The sequence below is a fragment of the Lepidochelys kempii genome, chromosome 8 (assembly GCF_965140265.1).
Source record: "Lepidochelys kempii isolate rLepKem1 chromosome 8, rLepKem1.hap2, whole genome shotgun sequence".
In the NCBI taxonomy this organism is placed as follows: Eukaryota; Metazoa; Chordata; order Testudines; family Cheloniidae; genus Lepidochelys; species Lepidochelys kempii.
In genome coordinates, this window is record NC_133263.1 from 23,718,584 (window position 1) to 23,737,827 (window position 19,244).

The 19,244-nt window shown below is 42.7% G+C and overlaps 1 protein-coding gene across 7 annotated transcripts in view; it reads right to left on the bottom strand.

The window, feature by feature from the left end:
* The window catches only part of ATP10B (ATPase phospholipid transporting 10B (putative)), a 248,565-nt gene that overhangs the window by 53,921 nt on the left and 175,400 nt on the right, over window positions 1-19,244 (bottom strand). For all 7 annotated transcript variants that reach the window (XM_073355887.1, XM_073355889.1, XM_073355886.1 and 4 more), the window contains 3 exons: window positions 12,039-12,243; window positions 7,240-7,325; window positions 3,743-3,849 (listed from right to left, as the gene is read on the bottom strand). In XM_073355887.1, the coding sequence (XP_073211988.1) occupies window positions 3,743-3,849; window positions 7,240-7,325; window positions 12,039-12,243 (398 nt within the window). The remainder of the gene's footprint in view (window positions 1-3,742; window positions 3,850-7,239; window positions 7,326-12,038; window positions 12,244-19,244) is intronic.

Consider the following 19,244-nt stretch of genomic DNA (forward strand, 5'->3'; position numbering starts at 1 on the left):
CGTGCTTTCTGGTCATGGTGGGAAAGGGGCCCTGGCCGCTATAGCTGGTAGCAGAGGCGGTGGGCGGCAGAGATGATGTAGCAGCAGGCGGGGAGGCTGCCGCCACCTGGGCGTACGCCCTGGGGCCAGGGGAGGGACACCCGCAGAGCTGGTGGGGGGTGCAACGGGGTGGGACGCCACAGCCAGTGGCGGGGCTGCGGAAGTGAGGGCAGTCCCTGCCATGGAGGGCCTGGACTTTTTGGCAGGGTCCTTCCCCTTCTTCTTATCCTGGCCCTTCCTGCCGGCTGGAGTGACTCCCCCAGAATCTGAGGGGGGGAGGGAAGTGGCAGCAATGGAGGTCACCCCGGTGCCCGCCGCTGCCGGCGCCCCGGAGGGGGCGGTGACAGGTGGTTTGGCAGCAGCAGGTGAGGTAGAGGCTGGGGGGGAGGTGATGGAGGGGCAGGTGGGGGAGGGGTATCTAGAGCTGCTGGAGGGGCCCCACATGTCGTGTCCCCCGCCATAATGAGCAGGGAGGGAGGGAAAAGGGGAGGCAGGTCAACCATTCCTCCCTGCTCGGCTGCAGGCAGGGGAGGAGGGCGCCAAAAGGGATGGGCTGGACAGGGTGGCTATCAAGGGCTTGTAGGGGACAGTCACCGACTCAGGGTAGGAATCCAGCTCCTCTAGCTGCACTAGGGGAGGGGGGTCATAACAATGTTTGGGGAGTGCAGTGAGATCGGGGCAAACTCAAACAGGGGAAGGGCACAAGCACATGGGAGGGGGCATGGGCGCACTGAGTAAGGGGCCAATCAGGGCGGGGTATCACGTGGGGAGGGGGGAGAACCAGGCTGGAGGCAGGACAGGGAACCAAGGGGCTGACTTCAGAGGCGGAGGCGGGGCAAACAAACAAAGGCTGCAGAGGGAGAAGGGCGGGGCAGGCAAACAAACTGAAGCCAGCGAGGTGCTGGGGTAAAGGGGAGGGTAAAAAGGCTGCAAGGGGCAAAATGGGGCAGGGAGCCAGGGACAAAGCTGGGGGCTTGCTGAAGGGGGTCAATCCAGGATGGGGCGGGGGGGTGGCACATGCACCCACGTGCGCTTGCAAAAGAGTCAGTGCGGGCTGGCTGCTGCTTCAGGCCCAAAAGGTGGTGAAAGGGGGTGGCAAGCCAAGCAAGCAGCGGAGTCCCGGAGGCAGGAGCTTGAGGCAGATGGTAAGTGTCCACTGGGGGTGGTGGACGGGGCAGTGCCGATGGTGGTGGTGGGGTTTGGGGGGGGGACACACAGATGGACTGGGGGGCAGACTCCACGCCACACCCCGTGTCCCCACAAACACAGTCAAAACCCCCACCACAAGAGCACAGTTCAAAAGTTACTCAGCCTTCAGGCCCCCTTCACAGTGGTTTGCAGAGTCCCTGTGCCCTCCCCCAGCAGCAGAGGGCCTCGTCCCCTCTTCCTTCGGGGTCCAGCAGCTCCCAGGCAGCAAAGGCAGCAGCAGCCCCAGGTAGCAGCCCGGTGGCCAGGCAGGCAGAGAGGACCCCTCACAGGTGGTGGTGATAGTGGTGGCCACAGCAGCAGTAGCAATGGCTGGGGCAGGGGTCTCTCACTCCCCCCTCTGTGGAGTGGGCCGACACCCCCCCCCCAAGGGGCTGTAGTTGGAGCAGTAGTAGCAGCACCCAAGGGTGGGTGGGGGAGTCCAGCAGCTAGCCAGCAACCAGGTAGCAGAGAAGGGGGGTGGGTGGTGTCCGGCCCAGCCAACGTAGCAGTTGGAGCAGTAGCAAGAGCCCAAGGCCCAGCAGCAGCAGCCTCCCTCCTCCCTCCAGGCCAGTCGGGTTCAGCAGAGGAGCCGAAGGCGAGTCTACTGGCCACTGGATGAACAGGTTTCTGTTCCCTGACTGACCAGAGCAGGGGCTGCTCCAGGCTAATGAGTACACCTGACTCCAATTAACCTGCAAAGAATCAGGTGAGGCCATTAAGCTAATGTGACCACCTGACTCTAGTTAAGGCCCCTCTGATAATATAAAAGGGCTCACTCCAGTCAGGCAGAGAGGAAGTGCAGCTGAAGGGCTGGAGACACCCTCAAGTCATTAATGAAGACACCCTCAAGTCATTGGTAAGGTAGCCCTAAGGTAAGGGTGAAGAAGGGAGAAGCAGGAGAGCTGTGGGGAAGTGGTCCAGGGAAATGTAGCAACTCTGGCAGTAAAAGGTTGGCTACCAATAACTGCTACCATTAGAGTCCTTGGGCCGGAACCCAGAGTAGAGGGTGGGCCCGGGTTCCCCCCAACCCACCACTACAGAAACACTTCCTGGGAGGGGAAAATAGGCCCCTGTCAAGACAGGAGGCTAAAGTGTTTTGGCATGAGACCATAGGAGCAACAGAGACTGTGGGAATTTTCTCACCAACCTCCATTACTGGCTTATGATGAAAAGGGCTCAGTAGTCTCTATCCCTGGCCCTAGAGAGAGAAGGGCTACGTGGAGGGTTGCAGTGAGCCTCTGAAGCTAGCACAAACCACCTGGAAACATGGGACCCATGGGGACAAGGTCGGAGCTCTGCCACACATCATATAAATACAACATAAATGATAATGGAGATTCAGAAAAAGAGGTTACAGATCTTGATTAAAAGTCACAGTATAATCAATGTCAATGAGTCCCAGAAATGAAGCTAGTGCTGGCTCAGGGAACATGCTGTAGGTGAATCTAATTTTAGAAACAAAAAAAGTAAGAATAAACTCTGACATTGATATTAACAAGTGGGTATCAGCTGAAAAAATCATATTGAAGGCATGCTAAGGTCACAGTCACAATGGCTCAAGAATGACTGCGAGACTCTAACCTTCAAAATGAGCAGAGGAAGCAGTGAACAGACACTCAAGTAAAGAGCAGAGATGCAAACCATACTAGGGTCTGTGATCAAAACAACATACCAAAAAATGACTGCACTAGACATGCAAAGAGAGAAGCAGGATTCCTAAAAGGACAAGTGAAGAGAAATGATCCCAACTTCACCGTGAACAGTTGCCCCAATTTTTTTTATAGTAGCTATTTTGAGGAGGTGAGTGATGGGGCTTGGCAGTCTGTGCTAGAATGGTACAAAGGTTGCCATCATAGAAACAGGTATTTCTGTTAGATGGATATTGTCACAGCATTTGGCATCTAGCCACGGGTGCAAATGAATGACACTCATGATGAATGTCACTTCACATATCAGCTAGCAAGTGTGCTTGGAGAAATGGCCATTATTCTTCCTCTATAGCCCAACAGTCATCCATGGAAAACATTTCAGCTCAAGCAGCCCGGAAACAGAAGGTCTGACTACAGCTGTGAACCCTGTGATGCTGCTACAGATCTGGGCACTGATGTCTTCATGGCTTGTATATGTATACGTGGTTTCCCTAAGCTCCGTTCCCCGTCACCTATACTGGACACAGTCCTGGGATGTGGAGCAGATCACTTTATGCCTTCTTCACTCTGGCAATTTTTGAGTAGCCACCGCAGGACATCTGAAATCAACTAACAAGCAGGATCATCTGCTATCACTATTAGCCACCAGGCACCGATGGGCGGACACCTTAGCTTCAGATTAGAACCAAACCCTTAGAGATAAACGGCAAGTGCTTTGACTTTATCAACCTATTTTATTTCCATAAACTACTACTTCTTAAAGTAAAATATTATGGCTTAGTATTAGACTATACGTATTCGTTGTAAGATATTTCAAGAGCAACTTCATGCTTAACTAAATGAAAGGGTAAAAAGTGAGTTGTTACCTGCATAAATGACAATTCCTATTGCAATCTCAGTATTTCTGATTGTACAGCCACGAAGCAAAAGGCTTTCACTTCCAAAACCAATCCGTTTGTGATCAGGCTGCTCCCTACAAAGAAGAAAATAAAATGATATGATTTCCCTTTGTGTTCTGTTCTATGTATTTTTTTTCCCTTCAGGTTTGAACCAGTGAATTGTGACGACTGAGAAATGTTTCACTGTATCTGGCTTCAGTCAGGGATCCACACTGGAGGTGTATAGAAGTCTTTGTATCTTATAATACAGAACCTGTCTGTATGGACTAAAGCATCAAAATTTAAATCTGAAGATAAATTATGTGGTTGGAGCCTCTGATTCTGTTCTTTGCCTGGCAGATTTAGTATTTAATAAATGAAGATAAGAGAAACTGTGCAATTTAACCCACAATTCAGAGGGAATTATTAGAGAAATCTTATAGGTGTTCTCTCTCCGAGGTTAATGATTAAAATGAATAGATTTTATAATATTGTAGAAGCACAGTTGTACAGATACCACGTGTATATAAATAATATCCTTTGTCTGCTGTGGTTACCATTCAGGAGCTCATCTCTGTGATGCACCAGCTGGGAGGAGAGATTTTTCAAAAAAGCCTGTGAGTCTTCCCCTTCACTGTATTATTGATTCCAGTATTATTCCTCCTTGAGAGTCCCAGTTTAGGATGCATATTCACAAGACAGACTTCCTTGCCAGTAAGATGGACAGTGGTGGAGGTTTGATTTACATGCTGAGCAAATCACTATGAAGATATTCCTTCAGGTAAACAATTCATTATCTGCCTCCAGTGACAAAACAGCAAAAGTCTGATGTTTTCAAAGTCTCGATTACACACCAAGCTAGGTTCCTGCTGAGGTTCAAGTTGGGATTTATGATGTGGGTCAGTCCTAATATGGTGGAACTGATATTGCTACTTTAAACATCAGCATTGAACAGGAGGTTCCCAAGTGTTCATGGCTTCCATTTACTTTTTTAAAAATATATGCAGCCTCACTTTTGTTGGTTAAGTATGATATTATTCATAGGTGAGGCCTGATTATACAATACGTCACACCTTGTATAATCACTTACACCTGTGCAAATGAATGCAAGGTAAACGAGTGCACTCACAATGTTTTCAAGCCAGTTTGCCCATTTGTAAATGACAACACAAGGTGCAAGGCAATGAAGAATTAGGTCAGAATGTTTATAAACAAACTCCATGACTGTTAGGAATCACTTTATTCTTAAGTTTCATGAGCTAGGCAAAGTAGCACACGCTCCAGTTTGCAATGTAAACCCATGAATCAGTCATGGGAATGAAGGGACAGATTTTCAAAAGCAGCCTGTAATAGGTGCCCAAAGTTTCTCATTTGCTCACAAAAAAGCAATTTGCACATGAACATCAGGCAGTCAGTGATGTAGCAGTGTAAAGTAGTAATGTGTTAGTTAAACTGCATTAATTTAAGTGTCTTCACTAACACACACAAAACTCCAGCAACCTCTTTTTTTCCTCGTCTAGATAATGCATTGGTAAGATCATTTCCTAAAAGTCTTTGTGTGTCCCTTTGCTCAAATTTCAATCCAGGAAGGGACACTTTTTCAAGCATGTCAGACAGGCATTGTGATTTCAGCAGAGCCAGTTCTTTGGAGTTACTATAGTTTTATAGTGAAGCTAAAGAAAATAACTACAACTTACAAACGATTCTTGGAGGAATCTCAGTGACGCTCAACCTTTCCAGACTACTGTACTCCTTTCAGGAGTCTGATTTGTCTTGCATACCCCTAAATTTCACCTCACTTCAAAACTACTTGCTTATAAAATCAGACATAAAAATACAAAAGTGTCACTGAAAAAATGTTTACTTTCTCATTTTTACAATATATTTATGAAATACATTAATTGGAATATAAATATTGTACTTACATTTAGTGCATAGTATATAGAGCAGTATAAACAAGTCACTGTCTGTATGAAATTTTAGTTTGTACTGACTTTGCTAGTGCTTTTTACGTAGCCTGTTGTAAAACTAGGCACATATCTAGATGAGTTGATGTACCCCTGGAAGACCTCTGCATACCCCCAGGTGTACACGCACCCCTGGTTGAGAACCACTGTCCTAGAGCAAATTCTTTGCTGAAGACATTGTTCATTGTATGCTGGGTCACACTCATTTGTTGGAACATCAACTTTTGTTGGAAAATTGCTTAAAATAATGCTGGTTTCCTTTGACTAGGCTTCTAAATTGTCTTAATCCATAGTAAAACTAGAGGGAAGAACTGAAGCCTCATTGATCATTAAAGGCATTAAACTACAATGAATATATTTTGCTGAAGATTCTTCCTGCTGTCCTTGGACCAACATGATGAGAAACACTGAATGGATTCTGTATCCACTAAGCTCGGGAAGTAGTAAATATTTCTGGAATGGATTTCCCACATAAAACTCCTGCTAGAGTTCCAAAATTTGGGGTCAGATCCTTGGTTCCATCTGATTTGCAGACAGTACAGTCGGTGTGTGTGCATAGGCGAAATACAGCCCATTCTTGCATTCCCCTTATGCTGGTGCAGCCTCTATGTAGGGCCAGTTGCCCTGTGCAACAGCAGCCTAATTGAGAGGGCTGCCATAATTTACGCTCCAAGCAACTGGTCCCAAGAGGTCAAAACTAGATCAATATTAAATAGGGGTTTCCTAGCTGCACCTCTTGACTCTTCTAACGTGTCAGATGGGAGAGTAAGTGGAGGATCACCTTACACTGGGTATATCCTCCAGGCCAGATTCATATGGGTTTACACCAATGGAGCAGTACAGTGACTACACACCAACAAAAAAACTGGCCCTTCCTGTATCTTCCAGAAGTTTTAATATTCTCATTGCTCCTCTGAAGAGGCATTAATGTATGCCTCTTACAACCATTTTACAAAAGGTAACAGAAAATAAGAGGCAGATTCTTTCCTCACTTGCACATATTTTACATTAGTATAATCCCATTGACTTCAGTGGATTTACTCTTGATTTCTGCTAGTACAAGAAAATTAGACCACAGTAGGTCATCCCTGGATGCCTTTTATTTCCTGTGAACATACACATAAAGAAACTAGAACCTTGAACCTGAACCACTTTGAATGTTAGGAGAGATTTAGATTTAGACCCTGGCCCAGACAAGTCCCTCTGGTGTAGGTTTCAGGTCAGATTTAAAATTTAAAGGGACCTATATCTGGGTTCAGACATAGCTGAAACCTCATGAGAAGGGGTCATGTGATTCTGGAAACACTGAATCCAAACCCAAGTATTAGCATTGACTTAGTCACAAACTCCAAATCCCATCTACATTGGACCTACAACACAGCTTCCACAGCCCACATTTAGACAATGGTGGAGCTTCTAAACCCATTACTTCCTGTAAAATACTTAGTTTTAAAACGTGATAGTTTAAAGCTCAGAGGTGATTTGACTCATTTATAGAAACAGATAGCAAGTACTTACACGTAACCTTTGAATTTATTGAGATCATTATTTGGCTTTTCACAGACTATGGTGTTTTGGAAAAATTCTGGATCAAATGGAGTGTTCTACAAAAGAAAATACATTGGGAATTAAGTTCAACATATACTTATAAAAATGTAACGATCAGAACATCTCATGGTAGTTGTGACTAGAAAACATGTCTGTGGTTGCTAGCACGGGAAGCCTTTTCTTGGAAGGGTCATATAACATTAGATCGAATGCAACAATCCCTGCAGATCCTCTTCACTACTGCAAAATAAAGATCAATGGGCAAGAGATCCTGAGGGCAAGTTCATGGCTTGCAACATACAGACACATGCAGTTTTTTGTCTCCCATTACTGTATAAAATACGAATTCTGACCTTGGATTTGTATCCAGAGCTTTTATTGAATTCAGTGAGCTGTGGATGCATCCAAAGGCAGAAGTTGGTCAAACGTTGTTGTTAGCTTCTCCAATAATCTTGTTTTGATGAGGTATTTACAATATAACCTTTTTTATGTAAATCAATCCAGGCCTTTTCCTTATGCAATTAACAAAAAGTAAAACTGACCATACTTAGATTTAACTGAGCAGTTTCATCCCATTCAGCATAGTAGACATTTCATTCAATCTTCGGCTTTTCTGGGAGCACTAGCTCCAGTTCTATTGTTTCAACATTTACACAGTACACAAATACCCAGTGACGTGCTCACAACATGATGTGGTGCTGACAACAAACATACAATCAGCAGGAAGAGAAGGGAACAAACTGATTAGTTCATTAAACTCTAACCTCTAACACTACTAGATACCACCACAATCCAAACTGCTTTCCACCAAGCTTACTGAGGTCAACAGTTTATACATGCAAAAACCATACATTAGGGCATGTGGTTTGTTTAGGTAACTTGAAGGTAACAAGGTAATAACCAAGCTAAATAATCTGAGTCCAAAGCACATTTAACTCAGAACACAGCTGTTACTGAGTTAATAGCTGACGGATTGAGAATGGCCTGCTATTAATGCAGAATGTTGTGTTTTGTTTAACATTCGGGTTGGTCAGTTATAATATAAAAGGTAGGAAATACAAAAGATGTAGTTCATAAGGTACCAGTAACATGGTAATATCACACAAATGTAATATTTTCTATTCTTCTTTTTTCCTTGTTAAATATGTAGTTCAATACATTTTGGTTTATGTTAAATCTATACAATAAAATATACAGATTTCAACTATGCTGGGCAGAAAACTTAGTTTCATGAAACATTTTGAAGTTTAAAAATTTGTTTTCATTTCCATGTGAAGGAAAATGAAACTTTTTGAAATTCGGTTGTGGAAAGCAGAGAAAAAGAAACCCCTTTAAATAGCCAATAACTGTGATATAGACCTGGATTTGAACCCAGGTCCCCCATATCCTAAGTGAGTATCCTAACCACTGGGCTATTGGCTATTCTGGAATGGGTTGATTTCCCTCTTGCACCTCCTACTTTCCATCCTGAAGCCAAGACAACTTCCCAGCAAAATTTTTGTTGAAACCAATAAGATTCTGTGAAGCATTTCACTTTTGATGATATAGCATCTTTCAAGAAAAAAAAGTTTCAACAACAATTTTTCAATCAGCTCTAGTTTCAACTCTTCGCACTAAGAAGAGCCTCTCCTACTTATTGTTACAAAGCTTATAGATAGTTTGAGGTTTATGGAACTATAGACTTGATCTAGCAAAACACTTAAGCACGTGCACAAGATAAATTCAAAAATTTGAAGTGTTCAAAATTTCTTAACCGACTTTATGAACTAATTGCGACAGATATGGCAATTTCCTGCAATATACTTGTAAAACCATATTGAATTAAGTTTAAGTATCTTTGGGGTCCATTGTACTCTATGCAAAGTTTATGTACTATTGTGGGCTGAGACTTTATGTAACCTCTGGGGGTCAGGAGGAAGAGAGATCTGATTTAAGGCCTGTCTGATCAAAGGACTATACTGAAGGACATACCAGATGAGAATGGACTTTTGGGACAACATTTGCAAAGTGGATTTCCTGGGAAATGCCTAAGGGGAGGTAAATGCAAGTTCCCCATCTCCAGTTATGCAAAAACCCTACCTTTTGAAGCTACTCTCTGAGGAGAGGATTTTGGTTTGCTGATTACCTGTTCCTGGATACTAGACATCAAAGCCACAGCTGTATTAAGAAATCGATGAACTGCCCAGCTGCTTTCTCTGGTTCCAAATCTGAGACAATTATGAACTAAACCTGAGACCATTGTGGGTTTTGGAAGACTGACACCTACCAGAGTCCAAGTTTGGAGTTGGGGTGACCTCTGGTAGGCTTATTAGCATGTGCATAGCTTCTTTTATAGTTGTTAGTGTTTTCTGTGTAGCGCTTTCATCTTAAGAATAAATGTCCTTGCTTAGAAAAAGTGGTGTAGTAACTTGTGACCGTTGTCCATCACCGCTGTTCATAGCCTTCAGAGAGAAAACACAGTACAGACACTGGCCTGTTTAGGCAGTCTGGCTTGCTGGGGACGTCACGAAATCTAGGCAGGGGACTCCGCAGCCTGAAAAAATCCCAGTCAGAAGGGACATAGATGTGGGTTTCTGCCCAAAAGAGGTGATGGCTGAGGAGCAGGGAGCTTAGAGTGGGTCCCCTCGAGGGACCACAAGGTGGAAATACAGGTGCAGTTGCCCTGAACTGTAACATTAATGACGATGATCTGTTTCATCAGAGGATCAATTGTGCTGAAAGCAGCCTCATGTTTAATGTAATAAAGTAAATATATTCATTTCATTTGCAAAGAGGACTAGCTACAATTTTGGACTGCTGTAATCAATTAAGTAAATAGTCTTAAGAATGCAAACTAACTGTGGCCTGCAATTCTATTAAATGGGAATTTTAATTAGGACCAATTTTTAAACGGTGAAATAAACAGACAAATAAAACTATTAGATTAATAGAAGATTATATTAATTGGAGCATTAGGAGATGAACTGAAACCACAGATCCTCTCATATTGTAAATGGAGTGGAGAATTCAGAACGTGCAGCAGCTAGATAATAGTTACTGCACAATGCAGTTTATTATCCTGTACCTTAATAGCTAGAACAAAAGCTAGTGGGAAGACAAGTGATTTGAAAGAAACAACAGATCAGTGTAATGGCCCATACTGATTTAGGGCCTGATGCTGGGAGGTGCTTATTGCCCTCAATTTCCATTTATCTTCATCAGTCATCTGAAATAATGGAATTTTATTGTTGTTCAAAATAATAGTATGGGCTCTGAAATCTGAAAAGCACAAAACATAAAACCTACTGAGTAAAATTATTTCTTTGTTCTCTCCCCATCCTTTCACAGACATTTTCATCTAAGTACAACTCCTCTTCCTTAAAAAAAAAAAAAAAAAAAAAAAGACCACAATTTGCATTTGATCTTATGAGCATTAACTTCCTTAGACCCTAAAGATCTCTGAGAAATGACTTGTATAACAGCCGTAAGAGTCTCCACTGAATTAAATGAGGTGGGTGGAGTGGGGGATGAACTTGCTGCCAGTTCTACCTAACTACTGAACTGCTGAAGTGAATTAAATATGGGACTGAAAAAAAAAAGAAACATTTTTTGTGGTACAAATATCTATTTGGAGATTTCTGCAATAGTTGTTCCTATTTTTGTGCCTTATGTATATTCTCACTTCCTGCTAACTAAAACATTGATGTTTAATTCCAGGAATTATCTACATGTTCTTTATTTTTGCCCTATTCACAACTATGATTCCAATAGTGCAAATTGTTCCATTCCTCCTGATGTAGCTGATTAAACTTGGTTTGTCTTATCTGACACCTGTCACTAGTATGTTTGAAAAGTCATTCAAGAGTGTGAAGAATACAACTCTTCTAATGTCAAACTGTCTCAATTTTAGGATTTCTCAAAAAGTGGCACCAAATGAATAATTCAATCAGTTGCTTATGAGAAAGGAACAATATGAACTATGCAATAATGTCAACATCAAATATTTAATTTCTCACTGTCCAACATTCAAACTGATGACTAGACAGCCAATCTTCAATTTTAATTCAAATTCACATTTGTCCTAATAGCATACACAATAATATATTGTACTCTCAGGCAGGGCCATTCACAAAGTTATTTTCAGCTTAGTGTGCACTAGAATTGTTTATCCACTAGTTAATATATGCCAAAGTCCTGGTTAGGAACATAACCATAAAAACTCATGGGGCATAAGGGTGGCTGGGAATGCGGTGAAAGCTACACCCCCAAATCTATGCACAAACATGCACCTATTCTTTCTTGCAGAAAGACTGAATTGGAAAGGGTGTAGTGAATTACATTGCTAGTTCTGTGCAGAAGGCAGGTCATCCCTCACCCAACTCTCTTGTTTTTGTCTTGTATCCCATCACAGTCTAAAGGAGATGGAATTCTTTTGACATTGGGAAAAGGCCACTGCAGATTCAGGTGCCCAATGGGAAGCAGAATACCACTTGCAACCCAGAAGGTACTGTCATCTGGTCCTACAAGCAGGAAACACGGTAATATAAGCACTTATTTGTGTCAGATAACATTCATTTATAATTGTGCATGTCTGTAGCACACCTACACAAATCTGTTGCTTACCGTACTATACATTCATGCCCTGAGATGGCATGGATCTGTGGCTGTATGAGACTGAGCAAGTAGTATTCAGCCCTTCAGAACATGCTTATATTGCATTTCATGACACTAGTTGTCATGGAAACAGAGGCAGAATAGCCTGAATATTGTCACATTTCCAACAGGCCTACCTGATTAGAGAACCCTTTCACAACTTGTCTTTGTTTAAGATTGGTCTCCCCATCGAGGTTTGCAGTCTCCAAGTGACAGATCCCATTCTGATCGGAGGAGTACAGTAACAGGATATCAGCTGGGATGATCTCGTTACATTGCAGCTGCACAAAGTCTCCCACTCGCACATCTTTCCAGCACTTCTCAACATAGTCGCTTTCTTTCCTGTTGGGTTAAAGAAGTGCCACATTTGAATAGCCACATGAGGAGCAAAAGGCTATAAGTACTAGTTCTTTAAGAAAAGAAAACCGGGTTATTCCATAATTTAAGCTTTGGTGCATAGGAAAACAGAGCACTGATCTGTAGTCTCATAGCATCACTTCGGCACTTTCTGTTGGAAAGCAAGTTGTGTAACATACGCAATAAGCTCTTTAACCGAAGTAAAATGATACCATGGTGATAACTGTCTAAGACACTAGCATCACCCCATGTCATGTTTAGTCTCTTACTAAACAATATTAGGTCTTTAAGCCTCTCAATGGTGGGCACTTTTAAAAATATCTCATTTTAAGACTGAAGCCTTAAAGATGCACTGAATAGAACTTCTTTTCAAAAAGAAAAGGAGTACTTGTGGCACCTTAGAGACTAACCAATTTATTTGAGCATGAGCTTTCGTGAGCTACAGCTCACTTCATCGGATGCATACCGTGGAAACTGCAGCAGACTTTATATACACACAGAGAATATGAAACAATACCTCCTCCCACCCCACTGTCCTGCTGGTAACAGCTTATCTAAAGTGATCATCAAGTTGTGTGTGTATAGGGGTGGGGGGGTGAGAAAACCTGAATTTGTGCTGGAAATGGCCCACCTTGATTATCATGCACATTGCGTAGAGAGTTGTCACTTTGGATGAGCTATTACCAGCAGGATAGTGAGTTTGTGTGTCGGGGGTGGAGGGTGAGAAAACCTGGATTTGTGCTGGAAATGGCCCAACTTGATGATCACTTTAGATAAGCTATTACCAGCAGGACAATGGGGTGGGAGGAGGTATTGTTTCATATTCTCTGTGTGTATATAAAGTCTGCTGCAGTTTCCACGGTATGCATCCGATGAAGTGAGCTGTAGCTCACGAAAGCTCATGCTCAAATAAATTGGTTAGTCTCTAAGGTGCCACAAGTACTCCTTTTCTTTTTGCGAATACAGACTAACACGGCTGTTACTCTGGAACTTCTTTTGTGAGTTTCAGACATTCCACAGAAAATGCTACATTACTTGAGACTGGAAGGCTACTTCCTTGGGGTTTCCCAACACCAAAATAGAGACACTTGAACAAGTCAGACAAACTTCTCAGCTGCAGTTATTTCAGCTCTCCCTGGTTCATAAATATTGAAAGGTTACGACAATTCTCAAGCTTAGCCCATATGCATAGTTTCAACACATGAAACAACCGAGAGGTACCACATTAAAAATAAGAAACATACTGTGATTTTTGTTTTTTAAAGGGCAATGAAAATCTTAAGGTGAAGAACATTTACAGGTTTTGAATGAATGAAAACAGAAAAGAATTATAGCCTCGGGACTTAAGGAAAAGGAATATGGTTTGTTTCAAAGTATAATAAACAAAATAAGAACTACGGAACAGACTTTCCCTCTATGGTTCAAGTAAGGGCAAGCTTTTTTGAGAGTGAGTGCAGACTGCAGCTTTGGGCTTGAGCAGATCTGGGGTCACTGGAACACTGTCTGCTGCTTCAGGCCTCTCTGGCTCTGATACTCAGCTGCCTGCTTTAGTTCTGATTCCACACAGATTCCCTGTGGATGTGTGAAACTCTCTATTATATTGGATTTTTCCCTGAGGCCCGTCTCCAGGCCTTTTTACCAGACCTATCCCCAGGCCAGTCGTGTGTTACAGGAAATAAATGGAAGCACAAGATGGTTGATTTGGCTGCTGCATTTTGGCCTAGCTGTGTCACAGAGCAAAGTATCTGTGGCATATGCAAACATTTTATTAGTGTGTTCTGATGCTGGACACTTTTAGTCCTCTCCTAAAACCAGAGCGCACAGGGCAGGAATTAGCTACAATTCTGCTTATTATGTTTGCTACTAAAATAAAGAAATCTAGGGCATGTTTCATATACAGCATGTGTGGGGTATAGTCTGACTGAAGAGAAGTGACAAAGCCATTTAAAACAGCGTAATTCATTGGTTAGGTCCAGAGGTCAGCTCTCCCCAGTAAGGAGTGCTTGGACTGGACCCTCCTCAGCAGTGGGCTGGAAAGAGGGATCCTCCCACACAACTACACAGCTGCAAATCAGTCCTCCAGCCTCATGTCTGCCTCCTGGATACCAGAATCCATGGATTGTCCCCAGCTCCCAGATGATTTAAGTGATCCTGCAACCTTTGCACTAGTCAAAACAGGAAAGCCAGAGAATCTTCCATTGCAGAAATGTATTAAGTAGTTATCTTTCTGCACAATAGAGGAATCTTCTTCACAGCTGTGATATATTTGCTATATTTCCACTCCTCCTGCTTTGCTAGCTTACCACCAAGTTTGTGTTCTTTGCTGACTCCCCAGGTGTATACAATTTTCTTGCTCTGGAGTAGCATGTGTATCCTAACACATCACTCAATTTTCATTTAACAATTATATCCTATTTAACCCTTCGTTTGAACAGTTTATTCATCAAAGCCTTGACCCCTAGATTATCTGTTTCAAACTTCTGAAATATTCATCATTTCCGTATCCAGGCAATAAATACAAGTCACATTCATTTCTCTGCATAATTTCTTAATTTAGTAATGGGATTTTTCCCCCCGTCCTCCTCCGTGATGCTCAGTTGTCCATCAGCTAGTGTTAGTGGGGAAAACTTATGCAAACTAAAGAATCTTGTAGCATGCCATAAAAATGGTCAATTGAAAGTCTGCGCTGGAAACAGCGGCATAGTTCTTTTAAATCCTTACAAGAGAGAGGTTATTTTTGTAATGTGGTTTGTTGAAGTATCTTACTTCTGAACCTACAATAGGGAAAGATACTAGAATAGATGCTTACTAAATGATTTAAGTGGTGATTCAACACCCCAGTTTCTCTTCGGTGTTTAATTACCAGAAAGGCTATTTATTGCCCTGTATACTTCTCCACCTGGAGCGTTATCCCTTAATTAATAACTATGTTTTTCCACTGAATGCATCCGATGAAGTGAGCTGTAGCTCACAAAAGCTTATGCTCACATAAATTTGTTAGTCTCTAAGGTGCCTCAAGTCCTCTTTTTCTTTTTATGTCTCATTAGGAAGTTTGGAACAGATCTTTTAATTGTGCAGGTGACTCTCTTTTCAACATGGTCATGGAAGCTGATCTGATGTGCTCACTGAATTCTCTTCCACACTTTCTGATTATCCAGCTCTGCACCCTGACACACAAAATATGGTCGTGCACTTTTCTGCTGGGTTCTCTCCTGTCTTGGGATATGGGCTTTATTTACCACCCCAGTTAGCCCAGAGGTATATTAACAGCTCTGAATGGTCAATGCTAAACTAATAATGAAGCAGCACATGACTGAAGCATTCCAGACACTGTAACTTGATTAAGCATCCTATAGGGTGAGATCAAAAGCACTCAGCGTTGGCTTAACTCTACTCCTATTGAAATCAAAGGGACTTTTACATTTGACTACAGTGGGAATAGGGTTAGGTCAATGGTGAGTGCCTTTGAAAAACCCACCCTGGGCAGGCGTTAGACTCGCTGGGGCCCAGGGCAGAAACTAAGGAGTGGGACCACACCCCGCCTCCCTTACCTGATCACTCACTGGATTTCTGCAACGTTTCTGAAGTCAAAGCCCGAGCCCCACTGCGCACAGTCCCCTGTGGCATGTGGCCCTGGGCAACTGCCCCGCTTGCTACTCACTAACGCTGGCTTTGAACCCACAAACACAGCCTACCAGGCATAAACCTAAGAGTTTCTGCAGCTTGATTCATTTTAAAAGTGCTATAAAAAAAAAGGCCATGGAGCCATGCCAGATATTTCATTCTGAGGTTCCTTTCATCTTTACATAAATATCTCACCAGTACTCCACTCAAGGCTTTTCCAGAATTTAACTTTCATTTTAATTAAGAGAAGAACTGGTGTCTACACCAGACTTGGAGTCAGGACTCCTAGGATTCTATTCTATAGGTTATATAGAAGCCCAATAAACCTGCTTACGTACTGACAGATAATTTATATATTATCTACCACTAGGTGTTTAAATACTTGTATCTAAAAAGGAAGAACATAACATATGGCTACCCAGGAACGTCTTGATGCCAACACATACCATTTTCTGGTAACATTTTTGAATGCAATGCAATTGTGCATCATTTCCTCATTGCATCCACTCCACATTATTGCTTAAAAACCTATCCTGTAAGAATCTTTGCAAACCCCTCTCAGTGAATATACTGGGTGTGAAATGCGTTTAAATATTGCTAAGTATTTATAGCAAAAATCGTTAATGCTTAAATCTTCCCTCATTTCTTCTTTTTCCCCCTTCTACTCCTATGCGCCACACACACTGCTGTTTTTTGTATCCTTCACCCATTTCTGACTTTGTGCTTTCTTTCATGCCATCCTGCATGCTCAGAAAACCTTCTCAACGAATAGATGTCAAGCTCTTTTTCTACTCTCAAACAAAAAAAAAACTTGCAACTTCTCAGAAAACTTCTAATTCACCCACCACCTTCTCAATCCCTTTGAATAGGAAGGAAACATTAGAGAGGATGTGGTAGTTGTTCTGGGCATTTTTATGATTATTTATCGTGCTTATTACACCCGTGCCTCAAGGCCAGCTGAAAACAGGGCCCCGCTGTGCTAGGCATTGCACAAATATAGAAGAAGAGACATCTGTCATGCTCCCATGAGCTTATACTCCAAATAGACAAGACAGACAAAAGGAGGGGGAAAGGGATAGAACATATAAGCAAAGCAAACAATGCCATGGTGGCAAATGTCATGTCAGTTCTGTAATTTTGTTTTGTTATTTAAAATCCTTTCAGTGGGGCTTTGTTGGGGTGTGTGAGAGGGAGATTAGTTAACTGAAAAGACAAAGGAAGAGAAGAGGTGGGAAAGGTTTGCTACAAGAAGCCAAACAGCACAGAGGAGAGGATGTTCAGAGTGAAAAATGCAGGGATCAGTCCAATGACATCATCAGTGTCCACGGGTCCTTGCTCAAACTGAATCCAGAAAAGCACTGGCAGAAAGTAGTCATTGAGATAGAAAGTGCAGGGGGAAGTCAGCCAAAGGCCACACGGCTTGGGGATGAGGGATGTAGCATAGGTCCTAGTGTTCTCTTGTGTCTATCAGTTTGTCTCTTTTGCTTAGTTCTGGATCCAAGGGATCTTTGGGGGGGGGGGGGGGGGAAGAGGGATTGGGTGCTCTGCTCGGGCCCTATTTTGCTCCCCTCTCTCCCTGTGCAGCAGTACTGTTTTAAACTGCTTTCTGAAGCTGCTGTGCTGACTTCAGTGCTGCAGGAAGTGCTGTTTTCTTGAGCAACATTTATTTTTCAGAGTAGCAGCCGTGTTAGTCTGTATCAGCAAAAAGAACAGGAGTACTTGTGGCACCTTAGAGATGAACAAATTTAGTAGAGCATAAGCTTTCGTGGGCTACAGCCCATTTCCTTGGATGCATAGGATGGAACATATAGTAAGAGATTGTGTGTGTGTGTGTGTGTATATATATATATATATATATACACACACACACACACACACACATATACAGGTAAGTTGGAAGTTACCACACAAACTATGAGAGGCTAATTAGTTAAGATGAGCTATTACCAGCAGGAGAAAAAAACTTTTGTAGTGATAATCAAGATGGCCCATTTAGACAGTTGACAAGAAGGTGTGAGGATACTTAAATTAAGGAAATTATGCTCTAATAAATGTTTTAGTCTCTAAGGTGCCACAAGTACTCCTATTTATTTTTTAAGGATTTTGAGGCACGGACAGTCTGATCAGCAGTTGTCTCAGGGATTCCCCATTCACTACAAGGTGAAGGGGTCCATTTTGTATTTGGCAGTACAGATTTCCCTTGCTTGTGACAAACTCTGTTGTGATCACTAATTTCTTCCCTGGCTCCATCTCTTCAGAGTTGGAAAGTCTATTTCAAATTTGCCTAATCATTACCTAGAGCCAAATACTAGTCACATTTAATGAGCTCTGACTGAAAGTAATCTGAGTTGATCGGAGGGCTCTAGAACTGTTCCATAAGTCAAGATTTTGCAGATGCCCGATGACAAAGAAGAGCTCTCACCATCCTGCATAGCTACTGCATAAGTTTGCACTTGAACCCTGAACAAGTCTCATGCCACCAACACTGTAGTTTTCTGTTCTTATGCTTTATCTGGTATAGCACACTGGTGAACAGAGGTGATTTAATGGGATGATGTAAAGGGCATTTATGAAACATCATGTTGTTGATTGTGGACAAGTTATTTAGTGCAATACCAGTTCAGCAATCCACTGGACCCACAGATGGACAGTGCTCTGCCAGTATCCTGAATGTAAAGCCAAGGGCCTGGAGATCACATGGGGAAAATATCATGGCAGTCAGGAGGACTTTAAAATGCCTTTATAAACAGCTGACTCACTTCTTAAAGGCTTGTGTCTGTAAGGTATTAGTCGGCAATGAAGGTATACAGAGCTGCACTGCCCCAGCTAGACCTCTTGGAGGCATTGTGTTTCCAGGAGCACCTGGGGATCATGCCCACTACTGCCTTCCTTGCAGGGTGTGGCATGTGCCCCATTCACAGCTGGCTAGTTAGGGTAGAGAGGGAATAGGGCTATGAGTACACATTTCCCCCCACTTCATTTGGGGTGGGTAATGGAACTAGCAGCACTAGCCAGGGAACAGTCCTTGAGCGTATGCAAGCCAGAGACCTGCAACTGTGGCTAGATCATGCACAGGGAGCAAGTTCTTACACTCTCATCCTCTGCACCCCTATGTACATCCACATAGGGGCCTGACAGAATCTGGCCCTATTTGTTAATTCTGTTAGCACAGCTGTTCTCAGAAATCTCTCCCACCTGTGAAGCTGGTTGCTAAGAAATATTTCCTTGCTTACAGAGCTCTGCAACAATGAGCTGAAAGCCAAACCCTAAAAAGTCAATTCTATTTTAAGTTAAGCTGATGTTCAATGTTATTTATATATTAAAAAAAAAAAAGGTTCCATCCCAGCAACTCTGACAAATTG